Source organism: Budorcas taxicolor, chromosome 18 (assembly GCF_023091745.1).
Source record: "Budorcas taxicolor isolate Tak-1 chromosome 18, Takin1.1, whole genome shotgun sequence".
Taxonomy (NCBI): Eukaryota; Metazoa; Chordata; class Mammalia; order Artiodactyla; family Bovidae; genus Budorcas; species Budorcas taxicolor.
Window position 1 is genome coordinate 6,792,160 of NC_068927.1, and position 24,186 is coordinate 6,816,345.

At 46.4% G+C, this 24,186-nt stretch overlaps 1 protein-coding gene across 1 annotated transcript in view; it reads left to right on the forward strand.

The window, feature by feature from the left end:
• Positions 1–24,186, forward strand: part of VAT1L (vesicle amine transport 1 like) — a 168,576-nt gene that overhangs the window by 33,110 nt on the left and 111,280 nt on the right. The window contains exon 3 of the mRNA XM_052656618.1: positions 1,129–1,344. Coding sequence (XP_052512578.1) covers positions 1,129–1,344 — 216 coding nt within the window. The remainder of the gene's footprint in view (positions 1–1,128; positions 1,345–24,186) is intronic.

Here is a 24,186-nt window from a genome sequence, read left to right on the forward strand (position 1 = left end):
TATGGAGCTATTAAAAAAAAAAAACAGTCTCACGGGAGGCTTTTGTTGTTGTTAATCGAACAGAGGTAAAAGAGAAAGGCTAAACTAGAAGAAAACAGTAGAATCAATTACTTAAAAAAAAAAAGTAAACTAAAACACAGATATACGAAAGCCGTTAGTTTGCTGAGAAATCACTATGACTGTAACAGTTTGAATATTGCAGTGAAGAGTCACAGTACAAGCCTAACATCAGATAGCAGAATGGTTCCATTGGACTAGCACTTGGCAACTCTTATAAGCTGTTCGTGATGGTTTACAGTGTATTTCCCTTAAATAATGATATGTTATGGGGGGGTGGGGGGAAACTTAGCACACGATTATAACCACTTTAAAAGGAAGACCACTCTTTTCTTTTCTGCCTGGTGTCTGGCTATGTAAACCACTGATTTAAAAAAAGAAAACCACAGTCTTCAGCCCTGCCTCCTCTGATCAGGAGGTAAAACACGTGACAGCCTTAGGGTGACGTCTGCCGTATAATACGTGTGCAATAAATGTTGGTGGTCACTCCTCACACCCGCTGGCATTCTCCTATTTCTCTCTGAGCCTGGTTGCTTTTATTCAATTCCCTGCACTCAGATTTACATGACTTTTCTGACGCACCACGTTTCACATCTAATGCCATCGGTAATCCGGTGCTAACCTTTGATGCAAATACTGCAGTGAACTGGCCTGGTAGGGAATCAATATGGGCTGGGAGAGAACCAAAGAGAGGAGACTGACTCCAAGCCCTGCCCCTTTGACCCTCCACATCCTGAAACAGGGAGATTAGATGAGAGGTCGGATCGGTAATGTGACCTTCTGACACTCACATTCCAAGGCCCACGATGGTGCACACCGCGTATTTATGCTCCGGAAAAGGGATGGAGACCCTGGCTTCCATGGCCTCTGGGAAGCTTGCAGAGATTGGTTCAGAGCCTCCACAAATGCCTCAAAAGGCAGGTGAGGGGAAGGTGTGCGTATTTTAGGGTTTGAGGTTTCTTTTCTCCCCCGCTGAGGACTGTATAGTTTTCGCTAGATCGTTAAGTGTATCTGAGAAACCTCTCAGAAGAGACTAAGAACCTCACTAACCCCGTGCTTCCCTCTCGCCAGATCGGGGACCGTGTCATGGCATTTGTTAATTACAACGCCTGGGCAGAGGTGGTGTGCACACCTGTGGAGTTTGTCTACAAGATCCCCGAGGACATGAGCTTCTCTGAGGCCGCTGCCTTCCCCATGAACTTCGTCACCGCCTACATGATGCTCTTCGAAGTCGCCAACCTCCGAGAAGGGATGTCTGTGCTCATACACTCGGCTGGCGGCGGCGTGGTGAGTGGGCTGCTGTGCGTCCTCCTCCCCGAGGTCAGGGTGGAGAGAGTGGGGTGACACGTGGTTGATGATGTTTCTTTGTGAGCTGTGTCCATTCGTAGAGATGATCTCTGTGGTTCTCCTGAATCTTATGTGCATGGCAGAGTTCATATAGACGAATGTGTTGGGGTTAATGTGAGCCTCAGAGATGGTTTCTCTGGAGTTTGGAAAGATCTCCTGGATGGTGTGTCTCAGTGGTGGACTCTGTAGAGAAGCCCTCACTCTCAGTCTTGGCATCCCAGTGAACTTTCGTGTCAATCACTGTGAGATGCTCCGTAGGTCATGTACAACTAACATTATCTGAAATACCAAAACGGCGGATGATTTACTCTTTTCAATAAGTTGCCACAAACCCGTGATACTTCCCAGGTTAATGGTGTCCTTGTTCATTTGTGTTCTGAAATATTTTCTTGAGTGGCAGGGAGGTAGACGGAGATTGTACCAGCACAGTGGGAATGACACTTTAACCTAAGTCTACCCATGAGAGTGGTTGCTTGTAGGAATGTCATCTGTAAAGTGTGTTTTGACAAGGGAGGAAATAAAGGAAATTAAAATTGCTGCCCTGGAGCTCAGGCATGGCAGAGATTTCTTCCATGGTTTGGCTGGATCTCAGTACCAGTCACATCATATGTACTGCCTGCCTGCCCCATGGCAAGCACTGTGTTCCCCTGGGTGTCTTGGGGTTGGAGGAGAACTCTCACCTTTGAGAATGGGAGGTACTTGTGCTGAGTCACTAAGTCATGTCTTGACTGGGAAATTCCATCGACGGAGAGTGAGAGATGTCACTCGTTGGTTCAGCGACTGTGCATTGAATACATACTACATCTTGGGCTCTATGGGGATAGAGATTAAAAAGAGAAGGTCTGGATACACTATCCAGTAGGGTGTGAGAGGTTCTTGGTGTTGAGGATTCTGTCATTTTATGAACTCAGAGATGAACTCTTAGGTTGTGTATATCTTAAAGATTTTTTCATTGGTGGTTCTACTAAGGTTTTTTTTGTTGTTGTTTTTTTTTAATCTTGGCTTTCTACAACTACCAAAATCTTATATACTGTAAAACTCATTTCTGGTTTTCCTTTCCAAGAAGACAAGCTCACATACAAAGATATGAAGGCAAAACTTCAGGAATGCCTTTAAGAAGAATATCTTCAATCACTTTAGCAAATTTGCCGATGTCTTTTGACCATGAGTAAAGATACAGTAAAAGTTAAATATCCCCCAGAAAAGAAATGGATCTCAGTGCCAGTGAATCTATTAACAGCAAGCAGGCCATTTAGAACGCTAGCATTTATGAGCTCGGTGTGCTCAGCATGTGAAGTGTGGGAGACCTGTTTTCCCTTTTATCAACTTCAGTACCAGGCTTTTCAGTGGAGCTGGATTCAGTTCTGCTGAGAGTCTGTGTTGGAACATCGGCATTGACATTGTTTGGCTATATGTTTTGATTTTTTGTTTTTCATTTGACTTTGTTCTTCTTGGAACCAAGAGAAATTTATCAGGGACCTGGGTCTCACAAAAGAGAAAAAAATGTCTTTGGATATAACAGAAGTTCTTATCATGCCTTATTCTGAGCTCACAGACACAAAAGGACTAAACTCTGAACTAAACTAAAGGACAGTAAGAACTAAAATGTGAGACAGGAAGGAACTGGGGGAAAGGGACAACGAGGGTAGATAGCTAATGGTGCATATAACGCAGGCTTTGACGTCTTATAGCTTTGTTGAAGGTTCTTGGCTTCCTAATAGTAGGTTGTGCAAAGGGGGAAAAATGATCAGCCATGTGCACTTGTGTTCATTTGATGGAAATAAACCAGTCACTAGGGAAACCATAACCAGTACTGGGGTGTTGTTAATTACTTTGTTTTTGGCCAGGCCCTGCAGGTTGTGGGATCTCACTTCCTCCACCAGGTATCAAACCCATGCCCCTGCAGTGAAAGCCCAGAGTCTTAGCCACTGAGCCACCAGGGAGATCCCAGTGCTGGATTTTAAGACCAGGGAAAATTATCTGTCATTTCTCGTAAGAAATGTATGCTGACACGTAATGAACATCCACCCACAAAAGAGTTACAATAAATGCAACTTCTTCTGTGATGCTGTTTCTTATGATGTGCTTGTTACATAGTCTAATAGCAGTAAGTAAAGCAAAGTTTAGTGAAAGTGAATAGCCTGGGGCCAAAAGGATGTGGTCTGGCTAAACCCATGGACACTTGAAGGGTGGGGTTGGACTGCCCAGCTCTCAGGTGCTTGGGTCTCTAAATAGCATTTTTCCCAGTCAAGATTTGATGGGTGGTATGTGGCATGGGGTCTTCCCAGGAGGCACTAGTGATAAAGAACCTGCCTGCCCATGCAGGAGACAAGAGACACGGGTTCGATCCCTAGGTTGGGAAGATGCCCTGGAGGAGGGCATGGCAACTCACTCCAGTGTTCTTGCCTGGAGAATCCCTTGGACAGAGGAGCTTGGTGGGCTATGGTCCATAGGGTCACAAAGAGTCAAACACAACTGAAATGGCTTAGCATGCACGAATACGCATGCAGCATGGAGTTCAAGGTTACCATGAGAGGAAAGTCTTTTTGCCAAGTGTACATCCACGTATGTGAACACTCAAGCGTGATGGGGTGGACTTGACACAGTCTTATGAAAACCAACAGGTTCTGAAGGGAGCCTAGACCATGTCACCACCCCATGGTAGAAAGACTAGCAGGCCGCCCCCATAGCAGACGTAGATTCCTCCTGAGAAGACAGCCAGCCACTGCTCTCAGGATGGGGAGGGCTCCCTGGGGAGTACTTTTCGTGCATGATCTGTGATGCTCTGGAGAGGTACAGGGTGTTGCCCATCACCGTTGGATAAATTTGGCCCAGCTGCTGTGGGGAGACAAGAGACATGGGTCCAACCCCTGGGTTGGGAAGGTCCCCTAGAAGAGGAAATGGCAACCCACTCCAGTATTCTTCCCTGGAGAACCCCATGGACAGAGGAGCCTGGTGGGCTATGGTCCACAGGGTCACAAAGAGTCAGACGTGACTGAAGCAACTTGGTGCACAGCACAGCTGTGGTAGGCAGGGTGATTCTCTCTCCATCCCTGACTCCCCCCACCCCTCCCCAGACATCCACGTCCTAATCCCTTATACAGCAAAAGGGATTGTGCAGATGGGATTAAGGAAAGGACCTTGAGATGGAAAGACCCTTCCGGATTATCCAGGTGGGTCTGATAAAAAGAGCCAGAAGGAGATTCAGAGATGTTACACTGCTGGCCTCAAGGATGGAAGAGACCATACGCCAAGGGATGTGGGCAGCCCCTCGATGCTGAAAGAGACAGAGAAAGGGACTCCCCTGGAGCTTCCAGAAGGAACACAACCCTGCTAAAACCTTGAGTTTAGCCTCAGGCAACCCATTTTGGATTTCTGATCTCCAGAACTGCAATATAAAACCTCTGTATATAATGTAATACAGACTGCATTGTTATATAGCCTATTACAGTATAAAACTGGCAGAATAAATTGGTTTTATTTGTTTTTAGCCACGGAACTAGATGGTAATTTTTTGTAGCAACAATAGGAAATGAATTCATAGAGCCACTTTCTCTGGGTTGCTTCCCTTTTCATGGTGAAAAGCCAGTAAGAAGTCACAAAACTAGGACTCACACCCTCCTCTGGCTGATTCAAACACACTTCTCTTTCCACTCAACAACTCAATCATTCATTCCTTCATTTATTCATTCATTCAACACGTATTTGTTCATCTTCTACTTTAGTGCCAGCTGTAGACATTTCTAAGAGGCAAGAAGGCTGTGGCCCGGGCATATGGTTTCTAACTTGATGATGATCAGATGACAAAGCAGATTCACCCTAATCAGGATAAAGCTTCCTAAACTTACTTCATATAAAGTGTGCAGCCTTCATGGTACCAAGACTTCTTCTGTCTGACTTTATCAGAGGCTGCGAAGCAGAATTTGCAGACAGGAAGTGAGAAATGCCAACTTAAACGTGATTTGGAAAGAAACTTCAATATCATTTAGGGAAATTATTCAATCCAGAGCCAGTCACTTTCTCATCGAAGCCGCCCAAGAGTCTCCACTGCTCTGTCCGATCTCTGAAGATGCTGTTCACCTTCCTCTGACAGCAGCAGAGTCAGATGGTCTGAGAAGGTGACACACCTAATCAAATCTCTGTGTGCACTCAGTCACTCAGTCATGTCCAATTCTCTGCAGCCCCTTGGACTCTAGCCCGCCAGGCTCCTCTGTCCATGGAATTTTTCAGACACGAATACTGGGTTGCCCACTTCCTACTCCAGGGGATCTTCCCGACTCAGGGACTGAACCACTGTCTCTTGCATCTCCTGCGCTGGATTCTTGACCGCAACTGCCACCTGGGAAGCCCCAATCAAATCTTTGTTAGTCACCCAGTCGTGTCCGACTCTTTGTGACCCCATGGACTGTAGCCCACCAGGCTCCTCTGTCCACGGGATTTCCCAGGCAAGAATCCTGGAGTGGTTGCCATCTCCTTCTCCAGGGGATCTCCCTAATGCAGGGATCAAACCTGTCTCTCCTGCATCGGCAGGTGTATTCTTTGCCACTGATTTGTTACTGCTACATCGTAAATGTAAACACTTGTGAACCAAAACGCTGTTGCAAGCCATTTTTTATGGCCTAGAAAACATTTGCTGAGCTAAGGAGAGTCCCATCCTTGATTTAATCTCAGAAAAAAAAAATCACTCTGAGGGAATCTTGTAAATTTCAGCCTAGTAAGCCATCTTTGGCGGTCTAGGTCATGCCGTCCCACATTTTGAATATTGTTCCGAGTTTCCTCTCTGCATCTGGTGTGCATTGTTAGTTGAATGAGGCCCCCTCTTCAAGGCCCTGTGGCCGTTTCACCCATACCCTGCTCCATCATCCCACGGTCCAGCTATGCCCAGTCTGTACTCTTTGGCACCCAACTAGAGGGCACGTGCGTGAGATCTTAGAGCCAGAAGGAGACAAAGATACCCAGTTGTGTCCCACACCAGCTGTGTACCAGGGTCATTGTAGACAGAATTCATGTAGCCCTCGTAACAACCATCCCCGAGGGAAAGTACGGAGCAGTGAAGACTTCAGACCATGTGTTCTAGAGCTGGATTCCCTGGGCTTAGTCCCAGCTCCATCTTCCAACCCCTCGGAGAGTCGACTTCCTCATTTGTAAAGCAGGGTGACACTATGGCCAGCCTCAGGCGGTACCTCTGAACTTGAAGCAGTATACTTGCACATAATAAACACCCAGTAAAAATGAACTATTGTAATTTCCCAGATCCAGAGTTTCAGAGTTGTTTCCAAGCCCACAACCGTTCTTTAGATGGAAAGATCAAATCTGAACTCGGAATTCCGGGGCCAGGAACTCCCCCATCCATCGCCCTTGAGATTGCCCCACAGAGGCGGCCTCAGAACTCTCTGCACCGCCTCTGTCTTCTGTCTGCCCCCTACCCTATGCCCTGGATAAGAGGGTCTACACCATAGCAAGACCTCCGAGTCCCCAGGGGCCTGCAATACTTGGAAACGGAATCTCTGAAAATTTTAAGAGGATAAAGTGCCTCTGTCATATCCTTGAATATCCATGTCATATCCATGAATAATAGAAGAGATAATGATTAACTGTATCTCAGCCATCAGCAGGAAGGGCTGTGGCCTGGGGACCCCTGGGATGTGTAAGACCCACATTCTATAACCGCTGACCCTGAGAAACAGGCCCTCAGACGTGTCGTGGCACCAGGCCCCACCTCCCTGCTTCTGAAAACCTCTGATGCTGGCTGCCACTGCCTGACTTTCACAAGTCGGCAATACACCTTAGGTTAAGAAAAACATATCTAAAAACATTTCTTCCAAGCTAGCTCTATGTCTGGATAAGCCTCACTTCATCTTTATTTTTAGTTGCTTTTAACTCCTTTACAGTAAGTCATGAGTGAGCCAAAGAAACTAGCTTTATTATAAACATTATAAAGGTTAAATTTGGCCTCTGAGACAGAGGCTTCATTCACTCAATATTCGCTGAACATATATATCAGATCAGGAGGGGATAAGAGCTGAAATAGAGTTCAGTAATTTCCATACAGTGGCTGTGAGGTAGATACTGTTTCATCCCTGTTATACTGAGACACAGAGAGGTTCAGGTACCTCTTTCAGGTCACCCAGCCACAGAGAGGATGGGCCTGCGTGTGTACTTGGATCTTTGAATATAGAGCTCATGCTTTTTTAAGTACTGGGAGGCCATGTGCAGAGAAACCCAGCTTCTGCTTAGAATGCAGTGGAATGGATTCCTCTCTGTGGGTTTTGTCGGTAGGCTTCACCCCAACCCCAGGAGCTGAGGACAGCCTGGGGGGTTACTCAGGAGAGTTGAGCTATCTTCAGGAGGAAGAGGGAACCATCTGTTGATACAACCAGCCTTTCAAGAGGCAGGCGGATTTAGTGCTGGAGCTTCTCCTCTTGTTAATTTCCCAGCTGGAAATAAGCTCTAGGCTGCTGTGTCCCTGAAGGCAGGGATAGTGCGAACTCCTCAACACCATATCCTGAGCACACAGCCCAGTGCCCAGTACACTGGGGTTACTTGCTGAGTATTTGTAGAGGGAATGAAGGAAGAAAGGGGCAGAAAGAATGAAGGGGGAAAGGGAGCATTTACGTTAGTTATAGAGACAGTTCAGTTCAGCTCAGTTCAGTCGCTCATTCATGTTCAACTCTTTACGACCCCATGAATCACAGCACACCAGGCCTCCCTGTCCATCACCAACTCCTGGAGTTCACTCAAACTCATGTCCTTCAAGTCAGTGATGCCATCCAGCCATCTCATCCTCTGTTGTCCCCTTCTTCTCCTGCCCTCAATCCCTTCCAGCATCAGAGTCTTTTCCAGTGAGTCAACTCTTCACATGAGGTGGCCAAAGTACTGGAGTTTCAGCTTTAGCATCAGTCCTTCCAATGAATACCCAGGACTGATCTCCTTTAGAATGGACTGGTTGGGTCTCCTTGCAGTCCAAGGGACTCTCAAGAGTCTTCTCCAACACCACAGTTCAAAACCATCAGTTCATTGGCGCTCAGCTTTCTTCACAGTCCAACTCTCACATCCATACATGACCACAGGAAAAACCATAGCCTTGACTAGATGGACCTTTGTTGGCAAAGTAATGTCTCTGCTTTTCAATATGCTGTCTAGGTTGGTCATAACTTTCCTTCCAAGGAGTATCTTTTAATTTCATGGCTGCAGTCACCATCTGCAGTGATTTTGGAGCCCCCAAAAATAAAGTCTGACACTGTTTCCACTGTTTCTCCATCTATTTGCCATGAAGTGATGAGACCAGATGCCATGATCTTCGTTTTCTGAATGTTGAGCTTTAAGCCAACTTTTTCACTCTCATCAAGAAGCTTTTTAGTTCCTCTTTACTTTCCGCCATAAGGATGGTGTCATCTGCATATCTGAGGTTACTGATATTTCTCCCAGCAATCTTGATTCCAGCTTGTGCTTCTTCCAGCCCAGCGTTTCTCATGATGTACTCTGCATATAAGTTACATAAGCAGGGTGACAATATACAGCCTTGACATACTCCTTTTCCTATTTGGAACCAGTCTGTTGTTCCTTGTCCAGCTCTAAATGTTGCTTCCTGGCCTGCATATAGGTTTCTCAAGAGGCAGGTCAGGTGGTCTGGTATTCCCATCTCTTGAAGAATTTTCCACAGTTTATTGTGATCCACACAGTCAAAGGCTTTGGCATAGTCAATAAAGCAGAAATAGATGTTCTTCTGGAACTCTCATGCTTTTTCCATGATCCAGCGGATGTTGGCAATTTGATCTCTGGTTCCTCTGCCTTTTCTAAATCCAGCTTGAACATCTGGAAGTTCACAGTTCACGTATTGTTGAAGCCTGGCTTGGAGAATTTTGAGCATTACTTTACTAGCATGTGCGATGAGTGCAATTGTGCGGTAGTTTGAGCATTCTTTGGCATTGCCTTTCTTTGGGACTGGAATGAAAACTGACCTTTTCTAGTCCTGTGACCACTGCTGAGTTTTCCAAATTTGCTGACACATTGAGTGTAGCACTTTCATAGCATCATCTTTCAGGATTTGAAAGAGCTCAACTAGAATTCCATCACCTCCACTAGCTTTGTTCGTAATGATGCTTTCTAAGGCCCACTTGACTTCACATTCCAAGATGTCTGGCTCGAGGTGAGTGATCACACCATTGTGATTATCTGGGTCATGAAGATCTTTTTTGTATAGTTCTGTATTCTTGCCACCTCTTCTTAATATCTTCTGCTTCTGTTAGGGCCATACCATTTCTGTCCTTTATCGAGCCCATCTTTGCATGAAATGTTTCCTTGGTATCCCTAATTTTCTTGAAGAAATCTCTAGTCTTTCCCATTCTGTTGTTTTCCTCGATTTCTTTGCATTGATCACTGAGGAAGGCTTTCTTATCTCTCCTTGCTATTCTTTGGAACTCTGCATTCAGATGCTTATATCTTTCCTTTTCTCCTTTGCTTTTCACCTCTCTTCTTTTCACAGCTATTTCTAAGGCCTCCCCAGACAGCTATTTTGCTTTTTTGCATTTCTTTTCCATGGGGATGGTCTTGATCCCTGTCTCCCGTACAATGTCACGAACCACCGTCCATACTTCATCAGGCCCTCTATCTATCAGATCTAGTCCCTTAAATCTATTTCTCACTTCCACTGTATAATCGTAAGGGATTTGATTTAGGTCATACCTGAATGGTCTAGTGGTTTTCCCTACCTTCGTCAATTTAAGTCTGAATTTGGCAATAAGGAGTTATGATCTGAGCCACAGTCAGCTCCTGGTGTTTTTGTTGCCTGTATGGAGCTTCTCCATCTTTGGCTGTAGAGAATATAATGAATCTTATTTTGGTGTTGACCATCTGGTGATGTCCATGTGTAGAGTCTTCTCTTGTGTTGTTGGAAGAGGGTGTTTGCTATGACCAGTGTGTTCTCTTGCCAAAACTCTATTAGCCTTTGCCCTGCTTCATTCCACATTCCAAGGCCAAATTTGCCTGTTACTCCAGGTGTTTCTTGACTTCCTACTTTTGCATTCCAGTCCCCTATAATGAAAAGGACATCTTTTTTGGGTGTTAGTTCTAAAAGGTCTTGTAGGTCTTCATAGAACCATTCAACTTCAGCTTCTTCAGCGTTACTGGTTGGGGCATAGGCTTGGATCACTGTGATATTGAATGGTTTGCCTTGGAGACGAACAGAGATCATTCTGTCATTTTTGAGATTGCATCCCAGTACTACATTTCGGACTCTTTTGTTGACCATGATGGCTACTCCATTTCTTCTGAGGGATTCCTGCCTGCAGTAATAGATATAATGGTCATCTGAGTTAAATTCACCCATTGCAGTCCATTTTAGTTCGCTGATTCCTAGAATGTCGACGTTCACTCTTGCCATCTCTTGTTTAACCACTTCCAATTTGCCTTGATTCATGGATCTAACATTCCAGGTTCCTATGCAATACTGCTCTTTACAGCATCGGACCTTGCTTCTATCACCAGTCACATCCACAGCTGGGTATTGTTTTTGCTTTGGCTCCATCCCTTCATTCTTTCTGGAGTTATTTCTCCAGTGATCTCCAGTAGCATATTGGGCACCTAATGACCTGGGGAGTTCCTCTTTTGGTATCCTATCATTTTGCCTTCTCATACTGTTCATGGGGTTCTCAAGGCAAGAATACTGAAGTGGCTTGCCATTCCCTTCTCCAGTGGACCACATTCTGTCAGACCTCTCCACCATGGCCCACCCGTCTTGGGTGGCCCGGCACGGCATGGCTTAGTTTCATTGAGTTAGACAAAGCTGTGATCCGTGTGATCAGATTGACTAGTTTTCTGTGAGTATGGTTTCAGTGTGTCTGCCCTCTGATGCCCTCTCGCAACACCTACCGTCTTACTTGGGTTTCTCTAACCTTGGATCTCATGAATAGAGGCAGTACAGAACTTCAGGTGCTCAGATTCCAAAGTCTGAGCTGGTTTTCATCCTAGCTTCTCTGTTTTCCATGTGAGAGACCTTGAATAAGTGCTTTAACTCCCTTGGATCTTATTTCTTCATCTGTAAAAATGGATATAATATCGATCTCAGTTTTTGTACAGCATTTTAAAAGAGGTTTATGGAGTGGGCTTTGCAAGCTAACTGGCATACAGGAAACTCCAGTGTCAGCTGCTATTATTACTGTTATCATCGTGTTATTATTATCACTCTCTGGTTAGAAAATATTACTCAGTGCCTCTGTGGCATTTAACAGCCAGAAGCAAGAGAGCAACAAATCAGACAGTCAGTGTGTGGCTGGTTGTTGGAACCTGGAGCAAGGGGCAGGTAAAGCTGATCTCAGCATCCTTTGTTCACCCTCCCAGATAGGTGTCTGCACAATGATCTCATGAATTAGTGGGGCTGTCACACGAGCCCCTTTTCAAGCATCACTTTCCTCAAACACATAAGACATAATTAGACTTGAAGAAAAATATACCTCTGTAGTTCCAGCCCTTGGGCACACGCTGAGAACTCCAAACACACAGACTAATCTTGCTGAGTTTATATAACCCCAGGGACCCATCCACTTCCCCAGCAACACACTTGAAAGGCCACGCTTGCTTTTCAGAATATTATTGCCCATATTAAGATGGAAAAAAAAACAACTGTTCAGCTGGTAAAGTGTGCAATGTACAGCAAGAAGCAGCCTCGCCTGTTCTCATGGGCAGCCACCAGGCTGTCAGCCGTGGTCCCCGCCCTCTACCCATCCCCGGCTGGCCACTGGTCCCTCTGACGGTGTCCATCCTGCAGCTCACTCCATGAGAAACTCCAGAGAATCCCCCACGCAGCCCCTGTTGAAACCGCGCTTGGGCTCCTCAACCGTGTGACTGGATAGAGAGAATAAGTCTCAGCCTCACCTTTGCTCACACAAGCCCGAGTTCCTCTAGCCACCCCCGCCCCCCATGCTTCCCACCCCCCAACCCACACTTGCTCGTAATTCCCTGCCCTCTCCGCCGCCAGCCCCTGTCTCTCTCATCTCTCTTTGCCTGGCTCTCTCTCTCTGCATCTCTGTCTCTGGCTTTTTCTTTCTCTGTATCTTTCTGTCTCTGTTCTTCCCTCTCCATTTCTCTCCTTCCTTGCTTGCTTTATCTTTTTCTCGTTCCTTCCTTTTTTCTTCTTTCCTTTGTCTTTTTCTCTCTCCCCTTCCGTTCTCCCTTCTTTCTGTCCTTCCTTCCATCTTTCCTCCCTTCTCTCTCTTTCTCTTTTCCTCCCTCCCTCCCTCTCTCTTTCTTTCTTCATCTATCTAGTACAAGCCCTGAGGATAGGTGACTGTGTCAGTCTCTGGGTGTTATAGAGTGAGCAACATAAAGCCGATGCCCTCATCCTGAAGCCTGCAGTCTCATGGATATAATACATCTTTACCAGGGACACATCAATCATCAATGGCGGTGGTGATAGGCACTAAGCGGGGAGTAAATGGTGCTGTGGCTATAGAATACGAGGTCTAAGCACCTGGTCTAGGGGATCAGAGATGACTGTACTTAGGAACCAAGCTTAGGACTGCTATTTAAGGATGACAAGGAGCTGGGGAGGTGTAAACAGTGAAGGGAAGAGGTTAGGAGGTTACAAGAATAATCAACAATGTAGAATCTGCATATGTTCCAGAAACTGAGCAGAGTGTGGCAAGAGAGGAGAAGAAGAGAGAAGGAAGGGACAGTGAGTGACTGGCAGGTGGATGACCACATGGCAGCATGATGACCATTTTATCCTCATCCTAAAAGCCACGCGGGGTCATGGGAGGGTTTTGAGCAGAAATTTAGCCTGTGGTTGACAGTTTTGTAAGATTCTGTATTGCTGAAGGGTGAATGGATTTGAGTGGGTCAGGGTGGAAGCTGGGTGGTTGAGGGATGGCCAGAGTGTCCTTCAGCTTCTCTTTAGAGCAATTAGAGCTCTGGATACCTGAGTGCCAGAGAGTCAGGCGTCCAGGACTGTATCCTTTGGTCTGACAGCATCACGGTGTATGTAGCCCCAGGTAAGCCTTTCCCATCTTGTGCCTTAGGTTTTCCTGTAAAATGAGGTGATGCAATGCTGCTTCTGTACAATAAGGCAGACCAGATGTTTCTCCTGTAAACTGAGATAGACCCAGTGGTTTCTAAGGCCCTGTCCACCTTCACTGGAGACGCCGTGCTCTCTTGTGGTGTGCCCAATCTTCACCTCCTAGATGAAGACCTCCCGACCTATCACTCTCACCAGCCCCAGCTCCCCTCCCTGTTCATCCACCCCCACCATGATTCCCTTCTCTAAATTCATAAGAGTCAGAGAAACAGTTAACTGTTGTTAAACGTTCAGTCTTTGGAACAGACTTCCTGGGTTTGAATCCCAATTTCTATGACTTACCACTTAGCTGTTTGCTAGTTTCCTTGTGTATAGTAGAGTTATTATACTTATCTCTTAGTGTTGGGAGGCTTGAATAAATTAATAGATGTAAAACATGTAAACAGTGCCCCAAACCTAGTAAGTACTCAAACGTTCCCTAATGAAACCGTAGGGGATGCTGTGCTGTGCCATCTCGAACACCCTTCAGAACTGAGGTACACATTTTCCCAAGCTGCCAGAAGCTGTGGCTACTGATGACTCACGGCTGTGTCCCCTCCCCAGTAATAGCTGTCAGGGGGAGGGAGATGCCTTGCTCAAGGTTTCTGCCCCTTGCTGGGGCAGCCCCTGTCTAATCACTGTTGGATGCAGGGCTACAGAAACCCGGCCCCCTTTTGTCCATGGAGACAGCTCTGAAGGACCAGAGACAGCTCTGAAGGACTCAACCATCTTTGAAACAGTTATGGGACTGGCATGACCATCTTGGCTCAGAGGTTAAAGTGTCTGCCGCCAATGTGGGAGACCTGGGTTCAATCCCTGGGTCGGGAAGATCCCCTGGAGAAGGAAATGGCAACCCACTCCAGTATTCTTGCCTGGAGAATCCCATGGACGGAGGAGCCTGGTAGGCTATAGTCCACAGGGCCGCAAAGAGTCGGACACGACTGAGCAACTTCACCTTTCACCTGACCATCTTGTGCAGGTGCGCCACATCTCAGCTTCTCTCTCTGCCCAGTTCTGCTTCCCTCACTGTTTTGCAGATGCTGTCCCCAAGAGTACTTCCCAGTAAGCAGTCTGCATGCAGGTCTGCTCTCAGAGTCCTTTTTCAGAGAACCTGGCTCTCGACAGTTATTGTCATCATAGCATCATACCCCTGCTTGCCTGCCTGGTTCCTTGGTTGAATTCCCAACGATGATCATCCTTTAGACCTTGCTTCTCCGCCCTGTGCTTAGTTCTGGAAGCTTATCTTCTCTCCTTTGTGAGAATCCTTCCTGTTGTCTAGAGCGCTGCTGAGTGCCCAGAAGAAGCTCATAAGTGCTGGCGGGCTGAATAAGTGTGTACACAGTGGGGCTGGTGCACACTTTCTTTTTCCTAAGCCATTTGGGCTCCACTTGATATTACTAAACCCAGGATATACACCAGACAAAACGTCAGAATAACTTCACAATATGGCCCCGAGCTGGGTAAACTGGGCCCTGGGCTTTCAGCTCTTATGGTGGGGTTTGCTTTTAGTATCAAGAAGAGAGAGATAAAGCTATTCTGGGCTTGGCTTAAAGAAGAGAAGCTCAGGCTAAAGGCATATTTCTCTTTATTTGGGCAAGCTAATTAACCCTCAGGACCTTGGTTTCTTCATCTTCACAATGAGGATGAAAGTGGAGATGTGCGTAGTCAGTGAGTAAATTCATATAGAGCTGTGGTTTTCCACAGCATGGTTCCTGGACCATTGGCATCACCTGGAAGTTGTTAGAAACGCAAGTCCTTGGGTCTCACCCCAGACCAGCTATGGAGTCTGAAACTCTGGCATGGAAGCCAGCAACCTGCATTTTAACAAGCCCACCAGGGGACTCCAATGAAAGGTCAAGTTTGAGAATCAGTGATACAGGGAACTTCTAATAGAGCCTGACACTCAGAAGAATTCACTAGGAATTAGATATCACTGTCATTTGAGTGGTACTACATTGTAGTGTGTAATGCACATGAAATGTCAGGCATTAAAGAACTAATTAGTATTCATTTCTGTATTAGCGTATGCTAGTTTAGGTGCCTGGAGAATCCCAGGGACGGGGGAGCCTGGTGGGCTGCTGTCTAAGGGGTCGCACAGAGTCGTACACGACTAAAGCAACTTAGCAGCAGCAGCAGCAGCAGCAGGGCACAGAGGTTTAAACTCAACTATCCTGTATTTGCATGCCAACTTCGACAATTTACTGGATGATCTTAACCAAGGTACTTCATCTAAGTCTCAATTTTCCCGTGTGTAAAATTCACATCATAGCACAACCTTCCTCAGCTTGTTACGCAGTTAACAAGAGAGTGGAATCCTTAATAGAATGCCAACGTCAAGTGAGAGTACGGTAAATGGTGACTGTGAGCCTATCCAAGTCACGCCCTACATCAGAGAGAAGACGTAACGGCATAATTATCCTGTAACATTTCCATGTTTGCTCATAAAAGCAGATGTAGGACCCAGCTTGTTGTGTGTGCAGGAGGGAAGTCCTCATGAAATGGTACCCATCTGTGTCACACTGGAATGAATGGTTATTTTCAAAATCTCAAGGCTGTGAGCTCTTCCACTTTCGGGCTTTTTTCAATCCCGTGTTGCTGGGCTGCATGCCCGCCTGGTGGAAGGGCTGACTTCTTGATAGGGGAGGGAGTCTGTGGGCTGAGAGCAAGGGACGCACTTTAGTGCGAAATGGCAAGAAAAAGAGCCCACAAGGAATATTTGGGCGCTAAGGATGCTCTTCATCCTCCTCGGCTTCATTGCTATCTTTGTATCCATAACATCTGTCTGGCAGTCACGTCCTGTTCCTCTGCCTGGAGCAGGCATTCATTTTCGTGAGCTGGCAGAAGAGGTGCAGACCAAACAGAGGTTCCAACCAAATACTCAGCCACTAAGGAAAGAACATGTCTACTCATGAGGTTAGGGCTCTGTCCTTGGCACCTGGATGTGGGTTCAAACCCCAGCCCTGCTACTTGCGGATTATGTATCATCTCTTTTACAAGTCTCATTTTTCCCACTTGTAAAATGAGAAAACTCATTCAGTATTTATACAAGCAGTCAACACAGCACATGACGCCCGCTTAGCTATTTTTAACTGTACTGTTGGAAATGATGTTAGACTGTCCAGCATGGATTTAAGGAGACACATATTCAAATTACATAAGTGTGCTTGTTTTTGTACTTTTTTTTTTTCTGCCTTGTTATTCTCAGGCTAAATCGGGGTTACGATAACTCACTTCAAACCGGGAGTGAGCTGTATGGATTCACGTTGATGTATGGCAGAAATCAACACAATACTGTAAAGCAATTATCCTTCAATTAAACATAATTTTTTTAAAGTTAACCATCAACTCAAAGCCCTCTTGCATGATGATGACACGTTTCCCCAAGCATCTCTAATTGCTCACGTGCAGCTCTGACATCAGTTGGTGGTAGCCCTTTTATTCCCTCCTTGCTGACCATGGACCATCACCCCCACCAACAGTGGTGGTCCTGGGGGCAGTGGAGGGCCACCTAAGGGCCCCCTGTGCTCTGCTATAAATGTCGAGCCTTGGTCAGGCTGAGTCAGGGGTGTGGGGACGCCAGGCATGTCAGCGAGCGGACAGAAAGCTCCATTAGGCCGTCAGCCTGTCTCCTGAACACCCTGCGTTTCCGAGCTGGGGCTTCATTGTTCTGACAAGAAGGTAGAGGCAGGGGACCTTGGTGATGGGAGGAGCCTGGAGGCTTCTTCCTTGGGAGGTGACAGTGCTGGGCTCAGTCCAGCTCAGTGCTGGACTTGGCTTTTGCGGAAAGCGGGAGTGGTACCTTGAGTCTCTTGGACTGCAAGGAGGTCAAACCAGTCCATCCTGAAGGAAATCAGTCCTGAATATCCATTGGAAGGACTGATGCTGAAGCTGAAGCTCCAATACTTTGGCCACCTGATGCGAAGAGCCGACTCAGTGGAAAAGTCTCTGATGCTGGGAAAGATTGAGAGCAGGAGGAGAAGGGGATGACAGAGAATGAGATAGTTGGATGGCATCACCAACTCAGTGGACGTAAACTTGAGCAAACTCCAGGTGATAGTGGAGAATGCTGCCGTCTATGTGGTCACAAAGAGTCAGACACAACTTAGCAACTAAATAAAAACAACAGCAATAAAAAGTGATACCCAAGACTGTCCATCAGGGGATGCTATCAAGGGCTTTCAAAATCAGGCTGGTCACACTATTCCAAGGAAAGAGAACTCTTTCCTGGGGCTGAATAAACCTGGGGTCCATTGAAATAAAGTGATATATACAGGTGCCCGGCCTGTGCTTGGTCCGGGAGAGGCCTCTGCAGAGACAAAGATGCATGAGGCAGTTCCTGCCTTGTGAGAACTCCCAGCTCTCAGGAGGAGACGGGTTAGCAACGGCATACGTGAACTAGGGTGTGGAGTCTGTACTAATGGAAGCACTTGGGAAAAAGAAGGGTTAATTCTCTGTGCGGGAGGGATGCTATGTCAGCAGAATTCTTACAGATAAAGGTGAGTTTTCCAGGCTGCCAGGAACCATGGCACAGAAGGTCAGGGAAAACATGGAGCTGCAAGCAGTGAGTGGGCAGTGATGAGTGAGGAAGGAGGGCTCCATCACAGGGGCCCTGAACTGCCTGTCATGCTGGCTTCACAAGACCGTCCCCCACGCCATGCTCTCAGCACCACTATTTGAGTTTTATTCATAACTCTGAATAGACAAACTGATGAATAAATGAGATCCAAGATAATACCTAGTAGCAGGTTTTGAATTTAATTATAAAATTTCAATTTTTCAAATTTTGTGAATGATAATGGCAACCCACTCTGGTATTCTTGCCTGGAAAATCCCATGGATAGAGGAGACTCCCAAGCAAAGAGTCAGACACAACTGAGCAAGTTCATTTTCACACATAAATTTAACACAGGAAGGTATGTGTTGCTTAATTGTTTAAAACACATGCTGCCAAATACCTTGCACTCATTATTTTATGTGTGCTGACAACCACCCTATGTGGTGTTTACTGTTATCATCAACCCGTTTTGCGGTTCAGGATACTGAGGCTTGTGGAAGTGAAGTTCCTTAGCCAACGCCACATGGTTGGCAAAGACGGAAACAGGATTCACACTCAGAAGGGTCTTTCTCAAAGCCTGTGTTTAAACCCCTAAGGCAGGTCCGAAAATGAGGAAGGAGACAGCAGGTAAGGTCTACCCATCTGCTCAGGATTTCTGCCTACCTGCTTATTTTTGGCACACTGAAGGGACCTTGCTACAAGCTGTCTCTTTTGACGGTGTATGGGGTCACACTGGCCTCTGAGAAGCCAGGTGGACAGTAGGGGCAGGAGTGATGTCTGTGGGGGTAGAGGGGAGGGGGCGTGGTATGCACCAAGCCAGCCTGGAAGGATGGCCACTCCCCCCGCCCCCCACCAACTCTCCAGGGCCCCAGCAGAAGGTCAATCCCAGTAGGGTTGCCAGATTTAGCAAAATTCAGATTTGATCTGGCAATCCTTCCTTCCCAGGGGCCCCCAAGCTCTCACACAAAAACTCCTAAACCTTCCAAGGAGCTAATTACATCAGTGAGGCTGAAATCCTGGATTTGAGGCGATTAAGGGATGCATCTAGGCAGGAATGCATTAAGGAGGGCAACTATTTTAAGCCCCAAGAGATGCAACTGAAAGGAGCCCTGTTCTCTAGAGCCCATCCCCATGATGAGAAGGTGGCTCCGTGCAGTGCCGAGACCTGGACTTCCCTTCCCAGGGCCAAGCAGAGGCTAGTCTTCCCACCCACCTACCACCCCCCACCCCAGCCCCCCAAAACCCGCCACCACTCAGGGCTCTTCCCCATCCCCCCAGCCCCAGGACAAGGAGAAGACTTCCTCTTCCAGAAAGTACAGGAGGCAGGTTGTTGACCCAATTCCTTTACCCAGCAGACTTCACTGAGCACTTGCTATGTGCCAGGCAACGTGTTGGGTGTCTAGAATGCAATGGCAAATAATGGAGATAGGCACACAGACAAAGATGAAACGAATATATGCACACGTGGACATGTGCTATATATACACAAGCACACATATGCATATATGCATACATGCATGCATACTACATGATATACCCCTGGAAAGGATCAAGATGCTGTTATAGAATAATCACGGAGGAAGACGCTCTGCAGATTGAATCATCAAAGATGACCTCGCTGAGTGGGTGACATTTAAGCAGAGACAGGTTGCAATTGCATGAAGAGCAAGAAAGAAGTCCATTGCAGGCTTTAGGGAACAGTGAACACCCAAGGCAGGAGTTACTGATGGTATTAAGTCGCTGGAAAAAGAGTATTCTTGTCTGATCATGATTGTTGGGAGAAATATCAATAACCTCAGATATGCAGATGACACCACCCTTATGGTGGAAAGTGAAGAACTAAACAGCCCCTTGATGAAAGTGAAAGAGGAGAGTGGAAAAGTTGGCTTAAAACTCAACATTCAGAAAACTAAGATCATGGCATCTGGTCCTATCACTTCATGGCAAATAGATGGGGAAACAATGGAAACAGTGACAGACTTTATTTTCTTGGGCTCCAAAATCACTGCAGATCGTGACTGCATCCATGAAGTTAAAAGATGCTTGCTCCTTGGAAGAAAAGCTATGATCAACCTAGACAGCATATTAAAAAGCAGAGACATTACTTTGCCAACAAAGGTCTGCCTAGTCAAGGCTATGGTTTTTCCAGTAGTCATGTATGGATGTGAGAGTTGGACTATAAAGAAAGCTGAGCACCAAAGATTTGATGCTTTTGAATTATGGTGTTGAAGAAGACTCTTGAGAGTCTCTTGGACTGCAAGGAGGTAAACCAGTCTATCCTAAAGGAGATCAGTCCTGAATATTCATTGGAAGGACTGATGCTGAAGCAGAAACCAATACTTTGGCCACTTGATGCGAAGAACTGATTTATTGGAAAAGACCCTGATGCTGGGAAAGATTGAAGGTGGGAGGAGTAGGGGAAGACAGAGGATGAGATGGTTGGATGGCATCACTGACTCGATGGACATGAGTGTGAGTAAGCTCCGGGAGTTGGTGATAGACAGCGAGGCTGGAGTGCTGCAGTCCATGGGGTGGCAAAGAGTCGGACACGACTGAGCGACTGAACTGAACTGAACTGAATCACAGCGTTGTCTTGCCGAGATCTAGCTTGTTACCCACTAGGCATTGTCGCAGATGCCCCACTTGCCCAGCCAACCCCTCTGAGGTCAGTGCATAGCCCCAGCTCATGCCATCAGATTCCTGCAGTTCTCCGCCTGAGGTCATTTGCTGGTTTGCAACTTGGCCCGGGCTTGACGCAATGTAGAAGTGCTACCAGTTAATGCCCCAGGAGTGTCCTCAAGTGCATGATGGGAGTTGGCAGATAAATACCTGAACTGGGAGAATTACCAGGTCTGTCCTGCGTGGTTTAGAAGATCCCCACTAGAAGTGTGCTCCATCACGGGGGTAAGCCGTTTTATAGGTTGATAGGTTTTCCTCTCTCCTGCCTCACTGCCATACTGCTTCATCTTACTTCCCGGATCAATTGCCAAAGAAACCATGTGCACACATATCTTCTTCCCTGGTGGCTCAGAGGTTAAAGCGTCTGCCTGCAATGTGGGAGACCCGGGTTCGATCCCTGGATCGGGAAGATCCCCTGGAGAAGGAAATGGCAACCCGCTCCAGTATTCTTGCCTGGAGAATCCCATGGACGGAGGAGCCTGGTAGGCTACAGTCCACAGGGTCACAAAGAGTCGGACACGACTGAGCGACTTCACTTAGGGGGAAACCCAAAACCTTTGAACAAGTCATGATCAGCCAAAGATGAACTCAAGCACCTCTCTCCATCATCTGCCGCCAACTTCATCTCCAGCCATGCTCATCTGCTCATCTTCCCCTTGCAACCATGCATTTTCACTCCCGACAGCCTTTCCCAGCTCCCCTTATTTCTCTGACAGATTCCTGTTCATCATTTAAAAATCACTTCCCCATGGAAGGCTTTCCTGCTTTTCCATTTCTACAGCCTCAACAGTTTGAATATTCCCAACCATTCAAAATAATGATGTTAAAGAATGTTTCACAATTGTGTTACGGATAATGCCTTCATCAGTCCTCATCCGTCCATTTATCCGTCCATCTGCCCATCAGCTGCCTCCACATATCAGGTACTGCAATCGTTCTCCGGCCTTCTCATCTAGATCTTGAGGTTCACAGTGAGTCTTAGGCAACTCTCTGCTTCCAGCACGCAGTGCAGGGTCCAGTTGGAGTGAGTGGGTGCTTGGCCATTTTTAATTGTTTGATCTAATTAAATTGATGAACTTCACCTGTTCCAGGCAGACAGCATCTGTGCAATGATAATGAGATTCCTAATTACACAGAGAAGGATACGTTTATTAAGTACATGGAATTAACAAATGACTGTGTTGTCAAAGTGTGAACCACACGCAGACACTGTTTCATTATATAAACTAGCTTGTCAGCTATTAAGTCAGGCACCACGTTGGATTTCCCAGTCCCCAAATGTTATTATTCAAAGCAGAGACGGCCGTCGGCTTGCTCTACTTTATCAGTCCATCGACTCTGCTTCATCAGTCTGTGGACTCCCGAGTTTGGAATTCCTGCTCTGCCTCCCACATCTCCTCTTTAGAACTATGCTAAGCTGGTGGACCTCATAATTTATACTGGTAGGGTTGCCATATCAACTATAGGGTGGAACCCTATCTACTGGCAATGTCTAATAAGGAAATAATCAAGGAGTTAGTCAAACGAGTGGCAAGTCTGTATTCAAACATTGACTGTCTACAGTCTATCCAACATTGGGCTGAACACAAAGCACGCAGTGGCAGGCAAAACAGATACAGACCCTGCCATCTGAAACTTACCATCAAAGATCTACATTCCAAGATGGTCACTGAAATACGGCATTATAATTTCCTCTAAGATATGGATTGGTTACAAGGAATTATAATGTATCACACAATAGAATATTCCCCAACCATTCAACATAATGATGTTAAAGAATGTTTCATGACCCACGAATATGCTCATGATGTAAGCTTAGAAAAAAATAATCAGGGTACACAGTGGTATATTCAGTGTGATTTCAACTCTGTAGACAACCAGCTAGTAATCTATACATGTCAGACAACTCCTGGAACAAAAGGAGTCAATTTATGTAGCATAAAGTTTTTTATGTAGCATATCTATCTCTGAGACTGACATGATGGTTGGCATTTTTATTGTTTTCTGTATTTTCCCAATTTCACTCTTTATGAGGAACACAAACGTGCAGCTTTGAAATAATATGTTTTTTAAAGAGCTTAGTAGAGATCAGCATAGATCCTGCCAAACGTGCCATTGCGTCCTCTCACCTACCTGGAGAATTGACTAATGTCATCAGTTTGTGCTGTGCTTGGGGAAATACTAGCTTCAGTCTTATCCAGAGCTTTCAGAGAATGAGGAAGTACTTAGGAAACTCTGGACCTGTGAGAGCTGTGTACCTTTGTAAGCGCGTTCATTGAGTGCAGCCTATAAATATTTGGTGGCCGAAAGCAGTAGGTGTGGGGAGGAGGGAGGGAGACAGAAACCACTCTGTCCTTGCTCCGTTGGTCCCCCAGGCTTCTCACAGGTCAACCTGCAGCCCCCGAGTGCCGCGTCGTGGCCTGGGCATAGATCTTGCCGGGGAAACAGGTTTTGAAATCCTTAACCATCATGCTACCTGGTGCTAGGCTGGATGCCCAGCCCTCCGTGGGGTCACATGCTTCCTTCCTCACACTCACCTTAAGCAGGGCAGTTACCATCCATGCGTGAGAGGTTAGGGTTCAGAGGACTCCCAGGACTTCTCCATTTCCAGATGGCTGGTGAGTGTGGCCAGGGGCACCCCAAGGGTCAGAACCTCCCACTAAGGATTCCTAGAACCCAGCGCAGCATGCGGCACAGAGGAAATGTGTACAAACCAGCTTGATTTCTGTGCACAACATTGAATTATGTCCACAGCACATGCATTTTCACTGAATAGAACAATAAACAAGCAAAATGTATGCGACAGTGAAAAGGATGCCAGGAAAGAAACAAGGCATTCCCTTACTAAGATGTGGCAGTTCAGCTAAGTTCAGTCACTCAGCTTTGTGACCCCATGAACTGCAGCACCCCAGGCCTCCCTGTCCATCACCAGCTCCCAGAGTTTACCCAAACTCACGTCCATCAAGTCGGTGATGCCGTCCAACCATCTCATCCTCTGTCATCCCCTTCTCCCGCCTTCAATCTTTCCCAGCATCAGGGTCTTTTCCAATGAGTCAACTCTTCACATCAGGTGGCCAAAGTATTAGAGTTTCAGCTACAGCATCAGTCCTTCCAATGAACACCCAGGACTGATCTCCTTTAGGATGGACTGGTTGGATCTCCTTGCAGTCCTAGGGACTCTCAAGAGTCTTCTCCAACACCACAGTTCAAAAGCATCAATTCTTCAGCACTCAGCTTTCTTCAGAGTCCAACTCTCACATCCATACATGACTACAGGAAAAACCATAGCCTTGACTAGGCAGACCTTTGTTGGCAAAGTAATGTCTCTGCTTTTTAATATGCTGTCTAGGTTGATCATAGCTTTTCTTCCAAGGAGCAAGTGTCTTTTAATTTCATGGCTGCAGTCACCATCTGCAGTGATTTTGGAGCCCAAGAAAATAAATTCTGCCACTGTTTGCATCTATTTGCCATGAAGTGATGGGACCAGATGCCATGATCT